Source organism: Balaenoptera borealis, assembly GCF_965194805.1.
Source record: "Balaenoptera borealis genome assembly, chromosome: 2".
NCBI lineage: Eukaryota > Metazoa > Chordata > Mammalia > Artiodactyla > Balaenopteridae > Balaenoptera > Balaenoptera borealis.
Genome location: NC_138867.1, coordinates 156,123,391 through 156,146,708, shown reverse-complemented (window position 1 = coordinate 156,146,708; position 23,318 = coordinate 156,123,391). Strand labels below are relative to the sequence as shown.

At 37.6% G+C, this 23,318-nt stretch overlaps 1 protein-coding gene across 8 annotated transcripts in view; it reads right to left on the bottom strand.

The window, feature by feature from the left end:
* RANBP17 (RAN binding protein 17) overlaps positions 1–23,318 on the bottom strand; it is a 315,779-nt gene that overhangs the window by 59,723 nt on the left and 232,738 nt on the right. For all 8 annotated transcript variants that reach the window (XR_014241506.1, XM_082380852.1, XM_082380855.1 and 5 more), the window contains 3 exons: positions 14,879–14,982; positions 9,066–9,154; positions 1,633–1,740 (listed from right to left, as the gene is read on the bottom strand). Coding sequence is in view for 7 of the 8 variants with exons in the window: in XM_082380852.1 (XP_082236978.1) it covers positions 1,633–1,740; positions 9,066–9,154; positions 14,879–14,982 (301 nt within the window). In the remaining variant the exon portion in view is untranslated. The remainder of the gene's footprint in view (positions 1–1,632; positions 1,741–9,065; positions 9,155–14,878; positions 14,983–23,318) is intronic.

The window sequence follows — 23,318 nt, the reverse complement described above, 5'->3', positions numbered from 1 at the left end:
CACTTGATTGTTGGCATAGAATTCCGATTAAAGAAATGTATATACATAATTCACATTAGGTTCCAGAGAAATATAGACAAGATAACATTTTCTGGGATTACGAATTTTTACCAGGTAGTTCTTTGGACAACTGTGCTAGATATGAATTATCCACCTATGGCAGATATAAAATACTTTACAATATACAATGTAATGATTTTTTCCTTTAGTATTAAATGTTATATCAGTAATATGAACTACTAATTATCTGGCTGAAAAAACTGTAATTTAATAAAAACTAAATTTCTAATATAAAATATATAGCCACCCTTCGTTTAGTATTTAAGGCACCTAGAGAACAGTTTTAAAAAAACTAACAGCTTTCAAAAGAATACTCACATTTATTTATTTGCCAGGTCTTTTCCTACCTCTTGTTTAAAAAATTTTAAATTATTGCTGTGAAAAACTCAGCACCATAGATCAAATTAGAGTTGCAATCCATACTCCTTCCCTGTCTGGATATCTCCCTTCCAACACGCAATTTACAAAGAGGAACTGATGAAAGAGGATGGCTAAGTGACAGGTAATTTGGTGCTAAGCCATATTCATAATGACTTATTTTAAAGAGGTAAAACTAATCAGCTTATTGCAGTTTTTCTCTTTTAGCTACACCTTCGTTAATATTTATATACGAAGAACCTGAACCTCTGCTTGTCTATGCAAATTATAAGGTCACCTAGGCAATTTCTGAGAAGTGTGGTAGTTGCTATTTAAATAAAAATTGTGAGTGCATAAATCATCCACATATGTGCATCTTGGCACAGAGGAAGAAGGATAACTTAGAAGTCAAGGCAGGGACAATGCCCAGGGCTTCTGAGACAAACTATGTGTCCATGAATTGCTCTGGGACTCAGTTCCCTTATCCATAAAATAAAGCATCTCAACTCAGAGACCTCTAAACTCCTTTCCTCCTCTACAGAACTGCAGTTAAGCGATGAAACAGTTAAAACTGCCCTGGGACTTTCCTGGTGGCACAGTGGTTAAGAATCCGCCTGCCAATGCAGGGGACACAGGTTTGAGCCCTGGTCCAGGAAGATCCCACATGTCGCCGAGCAACTAAGCCCGTGCGCCACAACTACGGAGCCTGCGCTCTAGAGCCCGCGAGCCACAACTACTGAAGCCCACACACCTAGAACCTGCGGTCTGCAACAAGAGAAGCTACCGCAGTGAGAAGCCCGTGCACCGCAATGAAGGGTAGCCCCCGCTCGCTGCAACTAGAGAAAGCCCGCGCGTAGCATCGAAGACCCAATGCAGCCAAAAATAAATAAATAAATTTATAAACAAAACAAAATAAAAACCTACCTTCCTTCATTTTGTGCTTTTGAATCTTTTAAATAATGGTGGCTGTAGTCTTCCATTTTTTTTCCCAGTTCCCATAGTCCCCATATACACCTAAGTATACTAAATTCTTTCTCGCCCAAAGTCTCAACCTTATATCTTTCATTCTACTGCCTTCAACTGGATCATCTTAAGTTTTGGTTCCTGGGTTCTTGCTAAGCCTTACATATACAGACACCAGGCAGGAAAGTCTGACCTCCAAAGAGTGCTACCAAATAGCAGATTACCTTTTCACTCGCCTATCCTACCTCTTACCTGTTTTGCATCAGTTCTGCCATAAGTTTTAAGATGGGAGTTGTACATGCTGGCTCTCCATACCACTGCTCAACAGCCCTCTGAAGAATGGGAATATATGTTGGGTACCTTTTATGAAGCCTGTTAAAGAATTTAAGGGTCAAAAGAAATATTGTTTCCGAAAATTGGTGTCACTTAAAAAGAAAAAAAAGGAATCCACATTTGTTCTGTTTAGCATACTTATGAAGTATCATGTAACATATTTAAAGAATTATGCTTAATATTGCAGGAAAGGAAAATAAGTTTAGTTAATAAGGGTAAAAAATTTGAATTGCTATTATCAGAGTTTGTTGGGCATCAAACTACTTAAGAAAAAAATGTTGTTTACTATGTAACTTTTAAAACACATAAAAGTAGAGGGAAATAGTAAACCCCATGTATTTATCTCCCAGCTTAGAAATTATCTACATTCTTTTAAGTTGTTGACTTAACTCTGCTTAGTCCCACTATAGCCCCAAGGAACGCTGGGGATGATAGCCTGAAGAAGAAAGCTTTGGGTAATTTTTAATCTCAACTCAAGGTCAGTTTGCTAAAAGGTAGTCCCTTGTACACTCAAGGAGAAATTCTCAAACATCCCCATCAATACCAAGGAGTGCATGCCTCTGTTAAGTTAATGGCTGAGACCACCAGAACCTGGAAAACTCTGACTCAGCTCCACTGACCCTTTAACCCATAACTGGCCTCCTCCTAACAAATGGACACAGAAATATAAAATTAAGGCCTAAAGCTGCAGCAGAAAAAACCCTTCCTATGCCACTACCTTCATTTCCTTTTTCTTTTCCTAATCCCTAAATCTGTCTCTTTCTGATGTTTTTCAACGTACTTGTCTTTTTGTTTCAGAGGAAAGTGCTGAACTGAATCAGCTCATGTTGTTCCTTTCCTGTGTGGTATGGGTAGTGATCTCTATGGTGAGAAAGATCACAATTTTCTTCCCTGCTCTTAGAATAAATTTCAAGTTCCTTAGCATGGCAAACAAGGTCCTTAATATCTGGTCCCTGCCTACCTCCAGTCTCGTCTCTTAGTGCTCCTGCTCTTATCTATGGTTTGGCCATTCTTAATTCTCTGCAAATCCACTGATGCCGACTCTCTCTTGTCTCTATTCCTCTATACGCTGCTTTGTCTGCTTAACACATTCCAAACTGTATTTCAACATCTAGCTCAAGTTTTACTTCCCCTGGAATGGTGAAACTTTCTCTTTTTTGTCAAAAGGAACCAATCTCTTCCTCATCTAAGTTCAATGAGCACTTTGACCACGTCTCTCTTATAACAAACTGTATTATGGTTGGTTGATTGTGTTACCCGTCTGCCCCATTAGATAGTGAGTTTCTCAAGGGCAAAGACCTGTGCTTCCCTACTACGACCTTGTTAATTCCTATTTGTCCCTCATATTTCAATATACATGTCAATTATTCCGAGACGCCTCCGTGACACCTCCCCTAATCCCGCATGACTAAGTGTGTCTCCTGTGTAAGGCTCTGGTATCCTGTGTTAGTGCTATCATAGCACCTTATCTCTCCTATTACACACTTTTTGAGAGCACAGCATAGGTACTTATTGTATGCATGGACCTGGCACAAAATAGATTTCAATAAGTATTTGTTGTGGTAAACCTGCCAACCTAAAAATGAGGTGTAGCATACTTGATTAGACCTACCTATTTGATTCTTTTAAGCTATGCATTTCACTTTGAAGCTTCACGAAATAATTCACATAACATTCAGTGAAAATAAGCCCTTAACTACCTTAAGAGTGTCAGGCTCCCTAAAAGTGCAAAAAGCAATACTTTTGTCCCCCTAGATATACCATGTTAAGGCTGTATTTGAATATATAGGAACAATTTACTTAAGTATTTATTGAAGGCCTATTCTATAAATGTCTTCTCACTGTTATAGACTCTCTGGACCCATCAGTGAACCAAACATTAAAAAAATCCCTGCCCTCGTGGAATTTATATTCTAATAAGACAGAAAATAAAATAGATATATGATCTTTTAGAAAGTGCTACAAAGGAAATAAGGCAGAGAGAGGAGATGAGAAGTGAGTGCATATGTGTGAATGAGGTTTCAGTTGGATGAAAATGAAAACTATAAAATCAATAAACTTGATTATTAACTCTATTTTGTCAGATAACTTATTGTTTTATTTTTCCTGTGGACTAGAAAAGCTGTTATTTGTGATAGACGGTAGATACTCTGTGCTATGTACTGTGCCAGGGGTCCCGTGGTAAGTAAGACATGGCTTTTTTTCTTGGTGAATTCATGCTTGAGTCTGGGTGGTGCACACGTAATAGTAATGCTCTGAGTACCAAAATTCTGAAACAGTGCCAGAGGAGCACAGGTGAGAAAATATTCCACCAAGAGATCTGAGTACAAACTCAGTGATCACGAGTGGGAAAGCATCTGGAAGACTCATCAGGAGACTGAAAAGACCCAAATCTCAGAATCTAAGAATATCATAAGCACACAGAAGCCCCTTTGCAAGGCATTCTAAAGACATCAGGACCATCATATTTTTCAGAGCACACTGTATTCACTAGGGGATAAGGCCTGGGATATGAGGGGATGCTCCCTTTTCTGTGTGGAATGAGAGTGGTGCCAACTCTAATATGCTTCTGACGGAGGTGACTGCCACAGAGAAAATGAGTGATTACTGGAAAGCAGAGTAGAGGTCTACCAAGCAGGGAGGTTAAAAGGGTTTCAGAGTGAGAGTGCCAGACTCAGATTACACGGTGAGAATCAGAACCCACTCTAGGAGTTTAATTTTCCAGTGGCCTTGTGAGAACTATGTATATATGGATAGGAGGAAGACAGTGGGAGACCTTAGGTAGAAGTGGCACAGATCTAATTGCTTTCACCTACATCTCCTCAATGGATTCCTCAGGTCAACACCAGATAAATAAAAAATAAAAAAATTAATGATATGCTATTGCCTTATAAGATGCTAAATATGAAAAACTGAAAAGAATGAGGTTTCCTTTTTGACGACATCCATCCATCCATCCATCCATCCATCCAATAGTTACTTACTATGTGCTGGACCCCAAGAAAGCATAAATGAGTAAAAAAGTAATTCTTTTCCTCTGAGATTTCACAGTAGAGAAAGCATTCTAATATACTAGAAGGCAACAAAAGAGGTTTTCGTTAAAAATTTTAGGAGATAAGAGTGTGAGGATGTGGTTCCAGAACAGAAATAGCCTGCTAGTTCAGAGCTTAGTTGAAAGGTATTCCTTGAATGTGAAACATCTATACCTTTGTTCACGGAGGCAAATGCCGCTGGGAAGCCTTCTCTCTTTCCATCTGGCAAATGCCTATTCATCTTCCAACACCTAGCTCAACTTTTACTTCCCTGGGAAGCCTACTTTTTGCCCCAAATACCAATCTCTTCCTCTTAAATGTTCATATGGTCCTTTGCATGCATCTTTGTTACAATACATTGATGGTTTATTAGTTATTTGTTATGGCTACTAGATTAGAGGTTTATTAGTTATTTGTTATGGCCACTAGATTATGAGCTTCTAAGGAGCGATCCATTTTATTCATTCTTATAAAAAGCAATCATTTTATTCATTTCTCATGCCTGGCACAATGCACTCAAAATATGCCTGTTGAACAGCAATTTTTCAGGTTTACTTTCTTCCCTATTTGTTTGTCCAACATACTGCTGACTATTCTCTTCTTGAAATACAATTCTGATTCTGTTAGTCAGTCAAAATCATCAATTGCTTTATACCATCTATGGAATAAGGGTCTCAGTTCCTTAGCCTGATATTCAAGGGTCCCAGACAATCTGCGTGTCCAACCATAAAGTAAGTGTATCTTTAACAAAACATCTTCTCTACTACTCTCCTTCCTAAACCTGTGCTTAGACCAACTGAAAACCTCTTACTTCACAGTTCCAATAGTCCAATCCTACTTATGTGATAAGATCCAAAGAAATATCTTCACCTTTACAGAGCCTTTCCTGATGCTCCAGCGAAATGCAATCACTTTATTTCTATCTTTGTTATGGCACTTATCACCTTCTGTATTTTATTACAGTTGTTTAGGTAGATACCTAACTGACTCTATTAAACTGTAAGCTCATTTTGGGGTGGGACTTGAGTCTAAGAAATCTACATCCCTCATGAATCCTAGGATAGTCCTTAGCCAAATTTGGTGAACAAGTGAGCAAATCGGATTCCTTTGTCTCATTCCATATTAGGGAAAGGAACTAACAACAGTGGAGGGGTATATTTACTTTGTGCCAGACACTGTACTAGGCCCTTTATATATGTCAGTTCACTCACTTCTTACAACATACCTGTGATACAAGTATTATTAGCCCTGTTTTATGGAGGAGAAAACTGTGATTCTGAGACATTAAGTAATTTACCCAAAACCCCACAGGTTGTTAAGTGGGGAACCCAGGACTGGAACCTAAGACTGTCCTATTCCAAAGTTCTTTTTCTTTTCCCTACAAATCTCACTGTCTTGCCTTGTCTTTGTAAAATGTGCTTATGCATATTAAACAACAGCACTGACTGCGTGACTGAAAAACAGTGTACTCAAAGATCAGGATTATGACAATTAAAAGAATGAGTGTGAGGAAACAGCATCATACACATTCTTTTATTTTTATTTTTTTCAATTTCCCGCTGGGTTTTTGATACTTAAGTGTAAGTATGATCTGGAAAAAGTTTAAACAAGGCGACTAAATACAGTGCAAGGTAAGGTGCTTTTATATTGTTGCATTCTCACTACAGGGGCAAAGAAATAGCAGTGATTCTTCTTCTGTTCTCCAGTAGTGGGACAATTTATCAACATGGTTGCTGTGTAGTTTCAGGCAATTTAGGTTTGGAAGGACAGAGTGATAAGCAATGTAGTTCGTGTACCAGTTAATGCAGTCAGTGTTTATAGAAATGTTTTTAAATTAAATAGCTAACCACTAAAAAAGCATTTTATCAAATAATCACGATAAATAAAATGCATTTTGACTTTAAGATGACATGTGCTCTTATAGGATGTTTCTTCTGTATGCTAAGGACTATACAGCAAATTAAAGAACACACATTTATGTGGATAAAAGGCAAATAAACTTTCTCCAGCAGTAATATGAGAATCATCACTGACGGTTTGACATATCAATATTTTAGGAAGAATAAATGACTTTCATATCCATGTTTTTTTTTTTTTAATCATACACTTGCTCATTTTTACATTACTAGAATACTTTGGAAAGAATCTGTACTCTATCACCTGAAACTGCTTAAAGTATTTTGAAATATTTTAATAAAGCTCTTTGAATTATCAAATAATGCAACTTTTAAACAAATTTTACTATTATTATAAATATTTGCTCTTTTATCCCTTGCCCAAAGGAAAACTATAAATCTTGCCTCAACTGAATGAACACCATTTATCATATTCATTTTGTTGTCAATACAATTATGAAAAGCCTTTGGCCTTTTCCCAAGGAAGCTGATTTGCTACTGAAACTCAATTATTATAAGCAAGGCCAGTAGCAAGCCATCCTGTTTGGCAATCTAACATAACTTCCTGCATAACTGACACTTCGCCCTCCGTCTCTGACCCTAATAACATCAATGTCTACAGTCAGATGGAGGAGACAGTGGTTTCTAGTCCAAAACAAAACAGTTAAGTCCCAAGGTTTTCCATTTGCTATTTTCTGCCATCTGCTGGACAAAAGTTTCATTTCAGATAGGTGCCCAAAAGAAGGAGCAAAGTGAGGAAATGGAAAACAGACTTAATTAAAAACTTAAATTACAATATGTTCTATAAATTTTAGGCAGTATCAATTATGACAGATATTTCTATTCTTTGATGCTAAGGGGAAAGTTCTTATCTAAACTCTTAGTTAAGATTGTTGCTGAGGAAAACGTGAAGCATCAATTGCTGGACCTCCTAGAGTTGTAGGTTGGTTTAAAGATCACCATCAATTTTAAAGTGCTAAAATTAGGTCTTTACAATATTTCAAATAAATGAAAGTTTTTGCTTTGTGAGCTTCTATTTATGTTTAGAGAAATGAAAGGGTCATATGTAATTCCAGTTTATTCTGCATAGTTAAAAGAGTTGTATGACTTTCCATGTTAAAATCTACGATCTCTGTACATGTACTTTGTATGCTGATATAAAGACATACATGATTTCTAAACGGCATGGAAAATTCTTATCTCTAACCCTTCTATGGGCACATAAATCTGATGAGGTAGGTTTTAATAGTAAGTAAAAATGTAAGTAAGTATTCAAAATTAATGTTAAACGATTTCTTTAATGTGTAGCATTCTCCCTGAAACATGCCCAGATCCTGTTAGTTATGTTTTTGGCCATAACTGTGCCATCAGTACTTGAAGATTACCTTTAAGAAGTTTCTTTTGTAATTCAATTCATGAGGGAAGTTCTTACTTATGATAAGAAGGGTTTGAAAAGAGCAACTGACAATGTAACTTAAAAAATAACTTTAAGGTTACAGAATTTTCTTACGTGCTCTGATGGTTTCATGTATAAAGGCATGAAAACATATGTTACACTTACATGACTTGCATAAACTATCACTTTCTGTTAAGATCAAAGAGGATTTGTACAATATTGTTAAAACAATATTAATAGTAATCATTTATGACTACCTATTATGTTCTAGACATTATACAAAGTGCGTTACCTATTTCAATGGTTACAATAGGCCATGATACTGGATGTCTCTTATTTTAGATGAGGAAACTCAGAGAGGTGAAAAGACTTGCCAAAGTTTACACGGCAAATGGAGAGCTAGGAATTCAAGCCAGGTCTGCCTAACACCAAATCTTTTTACTATTAATGATGAGGCATTTCTGTGGGGGGATGTTTGTTTCCTTGTTTATTTATTTTGCTGTCTGTACTAAGCCTTGGCAAAGGTAAATTCAAATTTTATATCAAATGAAAATCCTAACGATTTATTTTCCCCTTTTCATGTCCATTAATATTTTCATGATGATGAAAAACTACAGCATGATAAACTGAGCCTCAAAGAGATAAAGTGACCTCAGCTCTGCTATTTGAGATAGAGTAGGAATCCAAATCTCCTCGAAAGTGCCAAATGGTAGGATCCATTGATCTTGAGTTAGAGACGTCAGCCCAATTATCCCTGCAACCCCAACATAAACAATCATTTGGGGATGTGATTTTTTAAGGTGTCAATATTTAATGGCACCAAAAAAGTGACCTCTCTGAGCTGGGTCTCCAAATGCTGTGCTCAGTTATCTGTACTGCTGCCACTGTGCTGTAATTTTTAGCTGATTACACATTAGTTCATTTAGCTTTGTTTCCTCTTCCCTACTGTGCCATACTATTAAACGAAAGCCAGGGGCCTGGCATCCCTCTGTGCACAGAGCTGGTATTGTCACAGTGTAATAAGGATACATCCAGTCAAACAGCATGGTGTAGCTGGTCTTTGTGTTCAGTGCAAAGGCAATCCCTCGAAGATCTCTTGCCAGCCCGATCAACATACGCTGTCAGTGGGAAAGAGACACAGTAATTGATTTTCACGTTAGCACAGAGCAGATGGAGTAATAATCAGGCAATAATGACCACATATCTGATTTTGATTCATTAGCTAAAATGTCTCGCTCAGATCTCTCTCTATAGAAAGTCATAGACTTTTTAAGCAAACAGACCATCAAATCTGCTGACCAACTCTGCTTCTTATAAATTGAGCTGAGTCATAATTCCAATAGCTTAGAAACATTTAGATTCCTAAAATACTTTGTTTCTGAATAATGCCAAATTAGAAAAAAAAGAGTATTGATAATTCCACGAAACAAAAATGTACAGGGTCTAGACATTATTTAATAACAACAAATCTTAACCACATTGGCTTGCAAGAAATCAGTCCCACTATGCAATTTGGAGTCTAACCTGAAAGCACACTGGCATTTAAAGATCCCTAAGGAATATCTTTAGTAACTTAGGACAAAATGAAACTGGCCAGATGACCTATTGGTACCGTGGCATACCCAGAATGGCATTCACATTCCCCAAGCAAGGAAGAGATATAAGGAAAAGAGTTCTTCTACACTCAATATCAAAGACTTGAATTTAAACCCAGCTTTACTTCTTAACTATAAGACTTAAGGCAAGGCAAATTATCAGTCTCAATTTTCTCATCTCTAAAAGGGGCTAATAATGCCTCTCTCACAGAGGCGCTGTCAGGAATAAATTTAATAAATTTATATAAAAATGCCTAACAAGAGCCTGATACATATATAAGTGTTCCATAAATACTTAGTTTTAGAGAAAACAAAACAAAACAAAATGAAAACTTGACTCTTAAATAGAAGAGATCTGACTTGTACTCTGGACTCTTAATTAAGCTGTCCTTAGGAAGATGCTTGGGAAGTGAAAAAGAAAACCCATGAACAGATGCTAGAATGTCAGAACAAAGGGTACAAATAAACATAATTGAAAAACAAGGGGGTGGGATAATTGAGATATGCAACTGTGATTTCTGAAGATACTGTTTTCAGTGGAAATATTCTGCCAGAAAATGGTCTCTGAACTATTTTATCAGATTTTCTTTTCCGCACACTTTGGTAATAAATGAAAATCTCTTTAGGAAGGCATTTAAATTATCATTAAGGACTTGGAAGTGAATGCTGACCCTCATCTTAATGACTAAAAAAATTTCAAAGTAGGAAATAGTTTATGTCACAAGTATCTGTTATTTTTGATCCCCCTTCCCCGATGCCCCATACCTAAAAGGTGACTCAATATAACTGGAAGCTGTTTATAAGAATATTCAGTTTCTATACTGTGTAACAGCTTATAGAATGATGGTAATCTGAATTTCTGAATCTGTAAGCCCTGAACTTTTGTTTCTGCTTCTTTAAGTAACTTATTCTTTTTCCTTTCATAATCTCACCAGTCCTTGTTTTTCTATAATTGGCTAGTCTCTCTGTGTAGTTCTCTTATGTGACTGCTATTTTTTTTTAAACCATTTTGCCTTTTATGTAACCTGTTTTCATCACCTGGAACCTATTCTACTCTTTCTCAGCTTTCCACGTTTCCTGTAGCTTCCAGAACAGAATATGTCTTCTAAGAAGTCTTTGAACAATTCTATTCTGACTAATTCTCTTTGTAGTCTTTCTCTTAAAGTGGCCTTTTTTGATTCTATTTTTATTATGTACACTTACAAATTACAGGCTACTCTTCAAATAATCTTCAGTTTTCACATATACATAAGGTACTCATCACCATTCAACTCTAAATCAGTCAACAGGAACAATAAGTTTTACTTTGTGTCTAGTGCAAAAGGCTCTTAAAATATTTTAGACTATCCTTATTACACAAAAAGGTTAATATTTATTTCACCACAAATTTTTTTCTTAAAAGACACCAAGTTAATAGAAGGGCTCTAACTGACTCAAATCTATGAAATTATATCAATTTTAGAAAATGTTACTCCAAAGCAGAGGAAGCATATGACAATATAATAACTAAATATGTTTTCAAAAGATTCGACTGAGCAGGAAAATGCAGTGTTAATGTGAGAAACAGATCTCTCATGCTCAAACAATCTTTTATCTCAAAGCAGCAAGAGAACTGTAATAATCTATACAGACACTCAAACAACACTAAGGAAGTACTTTCTTGACAGTCAAAACATACCCAGTTCTGGTACGAGACCAGGAAAACTGTTAACAAGGAGCTCAACCAGGTTATCAAACAATCTCAGAGATCAAGGGATGATCTGAAATTTAGGGGAGGAAGAGCCACAATTTACCATCTCACTTAAAACAGTACAAAGAGGTTTATTCCAAAAGTTGCCTTTCTCCTACAGTTAGTCAACACTTGACTGACCTGAAAAATGAGAGGTCCTTATAAAGTGAGGCTGTTTTGGGGACTGGGCAGGTCTGGGGTATCTAATCCTAAGGATTCCTTTTTTGGATAGTCCAAGGAGAAACTGCTCAGTGCTGCAGTCTCCTGCATGGTGAACGGCCGTCTGTGTGCCAAGTGTGAGACGGATGGGCTGGGAAACAGTTGAAATGCGGCTCCTTCCACCCTGACCTCCAAAACAGGGTTTCTAATGGAAAGTCTGACAGACCCTTTACTGTAGTGGCACTACTGGGGGCAGCTATAATATTATCCTCATAATTCTACTATATAATAACAACAAAGAAAAAGAAGGTGAAGGGTCATTGTGCTTTGTCTTTAGAATTAAGATGGCTGTCTTCATCCTTACAGCATACTCTTAATTCTGGAGACACATCTTAATAACCTCTAAATAGTTCCAACAAAAGAGCCGTGTCAGAGGAATGAGCAGGCCCCAAGGTGTTTCAACTGGAGTGTTTTCATCTGCCTTTATTGCTCTATCCCTCTCCAGAATTAAGGCAATAACCTGTGATAAATTATTCAGGAACTGCTACAGGGATCAAAGCAAAATCATTCTGTTAAAGTGCTGTTTGCAACATTTGGCACTTAGTGCGAAAACTTTTAATGTGCGCATGCTGAAAATCTAGGATTTTAAATAATTTAACATTGTGGAGTTTTTACGAAGGGACTAAAGATAGCAGGTTCCTATTTAACTGCTCCTCTTCCTCCTACAAGTTTTCATTCATTTCCCTTAAAACTGATGACGTCATGGCCAAAACAAAAATGATGCATGCGGAGTCAGAGTACTGGACTATATTTTACTGTGGGTACAATCACAGGGGGGAAACATGTACTGTGAACTAACGCTTTAGAGCCAGGGTTTGTCACAGCAATTTCTTTCTTTTTTCCTTTCCTTTGAAAAGAGAAACCCAAGACAAAAATTCAATGTTCTCTTCAATTTTATTAGGACTAAGTAAGAAAACAAAGCTATAAATTTAAGAGTTTTACAGCATTTCCTCCTCTCACAACCATATTTCAGTTTGGCAATGTAGGTCCTTAATGCTTATGTTTATCCTGAAATCCGCATTTGAAAAATATCTATCAATAGGCAGTAAGAAAATCCTGGTAAGGGTTGCAAATTAAATGAATTTGGCAGTCCTGCGGCATTTTCATAGAGATATTTTAACGGCATCACCTCCTGTGGATTGGAATACTAAATACTTTATTGGAGAACAAAACAGAACTGTTTTTATCTCTAGTACTTGCAAAATGAAGTACCTGAAAGCACTTCTGCATGTATTATTTATTCATCATGATAGAAAAATAGCCTTAACCTAATAAATTACATTTAAAAGCATTTAGTGCAAAAGTTTTGTTTATGATAAAGCAACAGATTTAGTTCTTTATCGGTAGCTTAAAGCACCAAGTTTTCTTTATACAAATTAGACAGATGGTGCTTACAGTAGAATTTACTAAAGGTCTGTCACAACAAATGCAGCCAAGCTGCATATTTAATCACTGCAGAATCTTGTCTACCTGCAGCTGCCAACTGCTAATCCAATTTCCCTGATAAATGTGGCAAGAGACACGATCAGCAATAAAGAGCATCTAACTCCATTTTCCTGCAGGGCGTCTTTTGATGAACATTTAGGACGGAAGCACGGAGTGCACTGTGTGGCCTTGGTTCGTGGCAGCTGCATGCATTCTGAGGCACAGTTCTCAGGTTACTCACTTAATTCTGCCACTATCATTACGTTGCTATTGATCTCAGTAGCTGTTGCCTACACAGCATTACTCTAGATGAAGCTGAATCAGGCAGTTATCATGCATCAAACTTGCTCAAAAGCCTGGAGATTTCCCCTTAATTACTTGTGATTTTATTTGCAAATACCGTTAAAGTGTAATCAAGCAGTCACTTTCCAGGGTCGTTAAGAACTTGCTGGTTTAGGGATATATCACTGGAACTCCATTAAAAATGACTCTAGGAAGATGGTTTCTATCAAACTAGATGGGATTACAACAAAATGGGCTTGGAGTATAATGAAATCTTCAAATGAGACAAATGTAATTTTTATACAGATAATGTTTTTCAACCTCACGGCTTCTTTTTGATATAAAGGGCAGCAATAACCACCTTAAAGTTGCAAAGATTTTTTTGGTCATTAAAAATATTTGGGAGACATCTAAAAAATACAGCTAACCTGAGTAGAAACTCTGGTGAAGAATTTCAGCAACACTATAAACACAAAGAAAATCTCTAAGATCCTTTTTTGGTTTTAAAAATTCTATGACTATTGCAGGTTATAAACATTCATTTCAAAAACTCTATGTCAAAATAAAAGGTATAGTATTTGGTTAATTATTTTTTAGTACAAGAATTACACTAAATAATCACCAAAGGCCATCATTCTTCTATTTGGCTTCTTACTGCTAATTTTTTTTTTTTTTTTTTTTTTTTTTGGTAGAGAGAAGAGGAGCCATGCAAAATGACCATCAATATTTTCAACACATTTCAAATAACAATGAAACATGACTCAAGTACCACCAACAAAGGTGCCTACATTCTCGGTATATATTTATTAGTCTTTTAAGAATAATAACCAGTGTCAATCTATTTAATACAGCCCTGATACATTAGAATTTCAGAAGATGTTATTCCTATTTAGCAGATCTTGTGCTCCCCATCCCCCACATTAAAATATGGGGCTGTTTTGTCACAAACAGCTTGCTACACTTAAGGATTTTACTAATAAAACATAATGTTGTCTTAGATATTATGACTGTTGCCACAGCTGAACTGACTTGTCAAATCAATCCTAATATGGCTCCCACAGGCACATAAAAACCTTATTTAGCTATCAGTTATCCTAATCACTTTGTTCAGTTTAAGAATGCAATACTTCAAGACCAGCTCCTATTTATACATATATGCCTAGCCATTTAATAAAGTCTTGATTTATACAAATTCTTGTTTAAAAATATTTAGAGATGTAGTATTTTAGCATGTGTACATTTGTGCATTCCTCCATATAAATATGTTGAAACATACAGTGCGGGGTAGATGAGGGAATAGGGACGTTTAAAGTGGTGTACCCACGAGAAATGTTCTTTTAAAAGATACTGCCACGAGAGACAAATGCATCATCTAACCATAAGCTATCTGAAATCATTCGATAACCTCAAAGTCCATTTGTATAAGAAACTAGAAAAGTACTTATATGAAAAGTACAACTCAAAGACACATGCAATTGGGAAATTAAGATTGATGAAGCACAAAGCACACACAAATATGCAGACCTTTTTCTGAATCTATACATCCTAGAATGAACAAAATCGTCTTTTCTCATGTTCGGAAACAAACCCACCTTTACATCTTCTTGTTTAAAGTTGTTACTGAATATCTGTAACACTGTTTCAAAAGAGACTGTAAGAGGCAGCATGAAATTCTCAAATTCGTCCTCATCTTCGCCTATCAGAAAAACAAAAGGGTCATCACGGTTTAAGATGCATGCTACTGTCCATTAGCCTCCACAGTGAGTGCTTCATTCAGGCTTAGAAACGTTCTTGAGGAGGGGTCAGCCTGCATTCACATCCATACCACATTTTGTGCTTTGGCTCATTGAATATTCTGGTGTTTTGCCTTCTCTTTTGCACCAAATGAAATAGCAGAATTACTTACCAGCCATTTTTTTTTCCTGGCTCTTTATTGGATCAAATAGACTTATGCCCCAGGCTTCTCAGCCCTTCAGCTCTTAGGGCCCCCAGAGCTTCCCTAATGCCTCAAGGAAAGGCACTTTCAAAGCCTCAGAGAACAGGATCTTTTTTCCCTTTCTCTTTAGGTGCCAAGGCCCTAAAGGGCTCACAGACTCAGGTGCCCAGATAGCCCTAAGTTATTATTCTCTTTTATTTATGTTCTTTTTTATTAATTTGTTAAATAGATGTCAGGGAAACTTTTATCTCCAAAGGGGATGGGGTCCCTCATGGGTCATTTGGATTTTAAGTGCATTCTCCATGAGTACACTTCCTTTTGCAATAAGCTTCTTTTTCTTTATATAAGAAGGGGAAAAGAGACATTTTCTATTGTTTTTTCACTTTGAAGGTAGAATCTTCATTTAACATATGGATATGTTACACAATTGATAATTCATCCTTTTCAAAAGGGGTTTCCTTCAAATGAGAAAGTTTTCTCATTCATCCTATGCCACAGGGAATTGTGAGTCCCACTTTACTGATGAAGAAACAGGCAGAGAAATGTTAAGCGACTTGCTCAAGGTAGCATACTTAGTTGGAGGTGTAACTATACTGTCCAGACCTCCTGATTTCTATGCTAGCAGTTTTTAAATAGAGGATTAGAGAGGAGACCAGATCTCAGAGAAGAGGTCAGTGGTTCTCGAAGAAGTTTGGTCCTTGACCTAGCAGCATCAGCATCACCTGGGAACATGTTAGATATAAAATCCCGGGTTTCATCCCAGATCCAGCAATTTTTGTTTTAAGAAGCCCTCCAGGTAACTCAGATGCATGCAAATGTTTGAGAAACACTGGCCTATATATTATTCTACAGATAAGGAGAGCGAGGTCCAAGGCCACATACACAGAAAATCAATGGCAGAATCAGGATCTTTTGACTCTTAAGGAGTGGCTGATCTGGCTGACCCTGATCTTTTGTGACTTCTCTTTTCCCTTTAACCTCACATACTTTGTTTCTGGAGTCCAACAGATTCAGGGACTTAGCTTTCTTCAGAAAGAGATGTCAAAAGGCCAATGAGTCTTTCCTAGTATGCTGTTTGACACAAGGATCAGGGTGCTAGGTGAAGGGGAAGGTAAACCAAATTATAGTGACCTCGTGGTGCAATGGTAGTATGTCTGACTCCAAATTATGATCCCTGCCCTGTCAACTAGCTATGCGACCAAGTTACTCCTCTTAGATACACCCTCTGTCAACTGTGGATAACATTAGAGACCTTTATTGGAGCCAGTTTTATTTTTCAAAGCCCAGGTCAAATGATAGCGTTCCTAATGTCTGAGCTAAGCTCCCCTTCAAGTACTAAGATCCTACTGCAAGTATTCCCCTTCTCCCTTTGGGTTCTCACAGCATTTTGTCTGATTCTTCACCTTTGTCTGATCCTTTAGATAGCATTTATCAGTCTGCTGTGAATGGCAGATATTTTAGCAGATAGCTAATACTAACACTTAATAATACCACCTATATCATTCTACCACTACCACCATTTGATGAAGGTTACTGTGGGGATTAAATGAGATAAAATTTATAACGTGTATGTGTAAATTATTAGATCTATCAGCCTACACTGATAGTATCTTTGGCTTTGCTTCTGGAGAACCGAGACTGCATCTTTTCATTTCTCTGTGAAGGAGAATGATGTAGGTTAAGCCCCTGCAATAAACAGACCCAGTGTCTGGCTCCACCATGTACTGTTTAACTTTGGATACTTAGCTGATCACTTTGTGTCTCAGTTTTCTCATCTATAAAATAAGGATAAATACCTATCTTTGCGGATTATTGTGTATATTAAATGTTTTAACACAGGAAAAATAGATGATGCACCTAGAACAGTGCCTGGTACATATTAGGGAAATACTGTATTTGAGTGAAAAGTAGTTGCTCAATTAAAGGTAAATTTTAAAAATACCTTATTTTCTTAATACCTAATATAGAAAAATTACTAACTGAAGCAAACATCAAATCCTTAAATATATAATACATTATATTTTAAACCATGTAATTTTACTCTTCTTGTATGGAATTAATGAGAACAGTGATAATGATCACTGCAGGCAGATAAGGGTGCTAGACAGAGTGGATGCTTTGAAAGTTCTACGCTTGAATCCTGGTTCTGCTACTATTAGCTGTCTGCTTTTGGATAAAGTCTCTTCACTCATCTGTAATTAAGAGACATAATATTTACTTCATAAAGTTAGCTGTGAGGATAAATGGCAAAACACTTGTAAGCCCCCTTGCTCAGTGCCTGGCACTTAATAAATGATAGCCAGGAGCATTTTTGTTGTTTTGAGTTTAACATGAACTTAACAGAGGTGATTATGGTGGTCAAATAAAGTGTGACCACGAGGTTGCCAGACCAATACCCGTCCTCTGGGAGCAAGGTAAGGACGTTTACTCAGAACAAAGACAAACTCAGAACTTGAACATTTAAACCCTTCCTTAGTATACTGAGCTACAGATCAAAAAAACTTCCTGATTCCATCTCTTTCCTCAATCAAATTTTGAGGCAAATAGGGACATCAGGAGCACAAGAGAAGGTCACCAAAATGTGAAGGGAGAAGTCAAGGAGCAAATACTAAAGAAAGCAAGGTGAGCGGCAATTCTACTTAAATGTCACTTCCTCAGAAAGGACTTCACTGACCACTCTAAAACAGTACCACAGTGTGTGCCCTCCCCCCTCACCTACTTTCCCACCCCACAAACTACTTCACTTTTCTTATGGGGCTTACTATGACTGGCTATTAATTTACATATTTATTCATTGTCTTTCCTACTAGAATGTAAGCTCCTTGGAGAAGGAACTTGGTCTGTTTTGATCACGACTGTATCCCCAGTGCCTAGAGGAGGGTCTGGTGGTCAAGTAATATTTGTGTAGTGACTGAATAACAGTAGTTATTTCTTGAGTACTTTTTATGTGCAGTCAATGAATGTGGTACTTAATTTACTTAACAAACACCTATGTAGCTCTTACTACCTTCAAAGCACTGTTGTAAGTCATTACCAGTCACAACAATCCCGTAAACTAGTATGATGATTTCCTTCATTTTACATGTGAACAGAGAGGTTGAAGGAGTTAAGTTGTTTGTCCAACATCCTCTGCCTGGTAAATGTCAGTGAACCAGGGTCTCCAATTAGTTCTGCTTTACCCCCCAACTTCATGTTCCTCCCTCCATGTCTCTGATGGGGTGGAAGGTGTCAGAGGTAGGGACTGAAGTCAGGGTCACAAAATCTTGACTTTGCAGTTGCATGAAGTCAGAAGAGGGTGAAGAACAATTAGCTTGGCTCTGGTGAGGAGAAAGGAATTCCTCAGCAATCACTTGAGTTTAAGGTAGGCAAACGAGAGACACTGGTGCATTATTCCTATAAAAATGTTTATGTTTCAGTTAGCACTGTTCCTATTACTGTAATGTGATATGTTGTATCATCTAAGCTAGAAAACTGGTCATTTTTTTTTTATCTCATGCAAACAACTTTATACAATATCTATTAAGGATTTTTTCCTCATTTGTATTACCCACGGAGGTATCATTTACTGTTTCTGATACGAAAAGAGAAAACATGTGCTCTTACAACTTTACATTCAAGTATGCAGTCATATATTATATTTAGTATGCCGAATCTACATGTGATCATTTTATGAATAATAATGGAAGCTGCCAGTTTTTTTTTCTAACAAGACGAGGGCCCAGACACCAGTATAATTTGAAGGTGAAGTGCCAATTTACAGGCTACTATTTTCATTGGCATCAGAAAGTAAATACTAACGTAACATCCTAAGTTCTCAGTCATGCATAGATAAAAATAATATTCCTCAGTGTCGACTTAAAAAAATGCACAACATGAGAATTGCGAGTTATGTTTTATTTGGGGCAAAATGAGGACTACAGTCCGGGAGACAGCATTTCAGATAGCTCTGAGAAACTGCCCTAAAGAGGTTGGGGGGAAGGTCAGTATACATGTGATTTTGGTGAAGGGGGAGTACATGCAATCAAACACATTTTTTGCAGAAGGTTTTTGCCAGTCTTGTGAAGGTTACTGCTAGTCACAAGGAGCAGACGTCACCATGAAGGATTTTAGTGCTTTTCTAGATATGAGGAGATACAAGAATTGGGCTCATAAAATTGTCTCCTGAAAATATCTAACTATCTGAAGACCTGTTCTGCCAGTTTTTTCCAGTGCACAGAGCGCCTCATCTCTGCTCTCCACCTTGAACTCCTTTCAGGGGCTGTTGAAAGTCAGCAGCTGCAGCAGCTCATGATTTAATCCTTGTAGAGGTAGATGGCAAGTGCCAACGGCAAGTGCCAATCTGTAATTGACATCAGCTTTTAGGGAAAACCCAAAGCTAAATCCCCTCTACTGGATTTCTGAGGATCTGATTCAACAGAAAAGTTATTCATTTTATGAATTTCAGTTTTTTTTCCTTCAGAGAAGTCACATTAAAATACAAATAGTAACTATTTTAGTATGTTGGCTCTCAGATATTTTATTTGTAGGACACTTCATTTGTTATTTTGTATAACTTAAAATCTAGGTTGGAGGGAATGTATAATGGTGAAGCCAATATAATATGATGCAGCCACTGTGGAAAGCAGTTTGGTAGTTAGTCAAAAAGTTAAACACAGAGTTGTCATATGACCCAGCAGTTTTATTCCTAGGTATATGCCCAAGAGAACTGAAAGCATATGTCCATACAAAAACTTAACATACGAATGCTCAGAGCATCATTATCATAATAGCCAAAAGGTGGAAACAACCCAACTGTTCATCAACTGATAAATGGATAAACAAAATGTGGTATATCTGTACAATGGAATATTAGTCAGCCAGAAAAAGAAATGAAGTACTGATGTATGCTAAAATATGGATAAGCCTCAAAAACATTATGGTACATGAAAGAAGCCAGATACAAAGGTCACATATTATATGATTGCACTCACACTTAATGTCTAGAATGGGCAAATCCATAGAGACAGATAGTAGATTAATGGCTGCCAGGAGCTGGGGGTAGGGGTAATGAGGAGTGACTACTTTAAGGTACAGGCTTTCTTTCTGGGGTGATGAACATATTATGGAATCAGATAATGGTGACAGTTGCACACCTTGTGAATATTCTAAATACCACTGAATTATACACTTTCACAGGATGAATTTTATGGTATGAGAATGTCACCGCCCTCCCAAAACCACCACCACCAAAAATCTGGGTTTGCTTCCCACCTCCCCCCCTTAAATGTAAACAGTGCAACTTCTCATTTCCTCAAATTCAAATGCTAATTGCAGCTGGGTTACTGGGGGGTTGGGGGAGTGGCCAAGGAGAAGCTAGTAATAAATGATGGTAGCCAACAGTTACTGAGGATTTATTGTACGATACGTATCGTGTGAAATACTTCGATATTAGTGATAGGTCAGTATAGTAGGCTGAATAATGGCCCTCCAAAGATGTCTACATCCTAATCCTTGGAATCTGTGAGTATGCTAGGTTATATGACAAAGGAGAATTAAGGTTGCAATCAACTGACTTAAAAATAGAAGATTATTCTGGGTTATCCAGGTGGGTCCAATGTAATCGCAAAGGTCCGTGAAAGTGTTAGAGAGAAGCAGAAGGGGAAAATCAGAGAGATGGCAGCATGAGAAGAATTTGACCAATCTTGGAAAAGGGGGCCATGAGCCAAGGAAAGCAGGTAACCTTAAGTTGCAAAAGGCAAGGGGACAGATTCTTCCTCAGAGCCTCCAGAAAGGAACACTGCCCTGCTAATAGCTTGATTTTAGCCCAATGAGACCCATTTGGGACTTCCGACCCCCAGAATTACAAAATAATAAATCTGTAATATTTAAGCCATTAAGTTTGTGGTAATTTGTTAAAATAGTAATAGGAAACTAATACATCAGTAAAGATCAGGTCTAATGCCATGAAGCTCTTAATGAGAATTAAGAGGAGAGGCAAACAAGGAGATACAGAGACAGTGAGTGAAGAAAATACAGCTGACCCTCCATATCCATAAGTTCCACATCCTCAGATTCAACCTACCAGAGACCAGAAATATTCAGGAAAAAAAAATTCTAGAAAGTTCCAAAAAGCAAAACTTGAATCTGCCATGGCTGGCAACTATTTACCTAGCATTTACATCGTATTAGGTATTATAATTAACCTAGAGATGACTGAAAGTATACGGGAGGATGTGTGTAGGTTATTTGCAAAACTACGACATTTTATATAAGGGACTTGAGCAAATGCAAATTTTGGTATGGGGGGGCGGGGTGTCCTGGAACTAAGCCCCTGTGTATACTGAGGGACAACTGTAACCCGTTTAAAACCAAGTACCAATGGGTAATCTCGTAAGAGCCAGTGACTTCTGCAGGTCTAGGCCCATATCATCTGCTGTTCCCCAGCACTTTATTAGGATAGCACTTCTAAAGTTCTATTAGAGGGGCTTCCCTGGCGGTGCAGTGGTTGAGAATCCGTCTGCCAATGCAGGGGACACGGGTTTGAGCCCTGGTCCAGGAAGATCCCACATGCCGCGGAGCAACTCAGCCCACGAGCCACAACTACTGAAGCCTGAAGCCTGCGCACCTAGAGCCTGTGCTCTGCAACGAGAGAAGCCACCACAATGAGAAGCCTGCGCACCGCAACGAACAGTAGCCCCCGCTCGCCGCAACTAGAGAAAGCCCAAGTGCAGCAACAAAGACCCAACGCAGCCAAAAATAAAAATAAATAAATTTCTATTAGAAAAAGGCTTGAGAAATGTGCATAGCTAGATTTCACTTGGGCCCAAATTTGGTTTTCATTTCAGTTTCCCTCTAAACTGCCTAGGAGTTTTAGCTGGCTTTGAAGTAACTTATGGTTTTGGGCAGGGCAGGATGTTTTAGTATCAGTCATGAAGTGTCATCAGCTCTTGCTTCTACAGGAAAATAATAGCCCAAATTCTAAAGGTAGAGTAGCTGCGTAAAGGGTATTGGATCTGCCTCATTTTGAGGACCCAGTGTCAGTCAGTGCCCCTAACAGTGTATTTAATCAAATATCTGTCATGATTAATACATACTGAGTACTTGTTTTGTGAAAGGAATTGTTCCAGGCCCTTTCACACATGTTTATCTTATTTAAGCCACATGACAGCTCTTCAAAGTAGATATCTCCATTTAATAGATGAGAAAATTGAGGCACCCTTTAATTCCTCTCCCTAGGGAACCAGAATGTTTATTTTAGTTCCCAGAAGAAAAATACACTGCCTACTGCAGACTACTTACTCCTTTTCTAGCAAACCTATCCTCAAAGTTTCATCCCTGAAGCATCTCATTCCCTGGGGTGCTCTGGACTCTCTACCCTCAAAACCAGGTAAGTTATTAACACTGGATCTGGACTTAATGGGCTGCTTTCTGCCTACAGGGCCAGCTAATTAGTCTTAATTATCTCATTACAGATTCTAAGTATTTCCAGCTGCTTTTTTACCCCTATTGCCCACTTCCCCTCCCCCCACCAAATGTCTATTTTCCAGATAGTCTGTGCCAAGTCATGGACACAGGTGATATATTGATGTATTCTTCCTATTTATCAGAACATCAGCTATTTCTGATCAAGCTTCTCACTTTCTAAATCCTCCTGGGATATCTACCTCTGTGTTCTTTTTTCCATGAGAAGAAATATGCTTTAGCCAATTATTAGACATAAGAACAAATTTCAAAAACTACATTTGACTTTCACTGACCACAGAACTGTAATATACAAATAATAAACATGAATCTTATTTGTTTGATAGAAGTTTGGAAAGTAATCCCTTCTCCCTTCTTCTCACTGCCCCCCGCCGGAACCTCAAATCAATCATTCAGTCCAAATAGTTCAAATACAAATGAAGAAGAAAAAGTTACACTGCCTAATTGATTGAGAATGTGAAAGGCAAAGTAACAGTTTAGCAGAAGTGAATGAGAATATGTGGTCAGAGGGCTACAAGTTATATGACTGACCTTCCGCAAGTCATTTAATCTCTCCACACCTCACTTTTCTAACGGATAAACAATGCAATAATACCTATTTCATGTGGGCTGTCCTGAAGATCAAATAGGAAAAT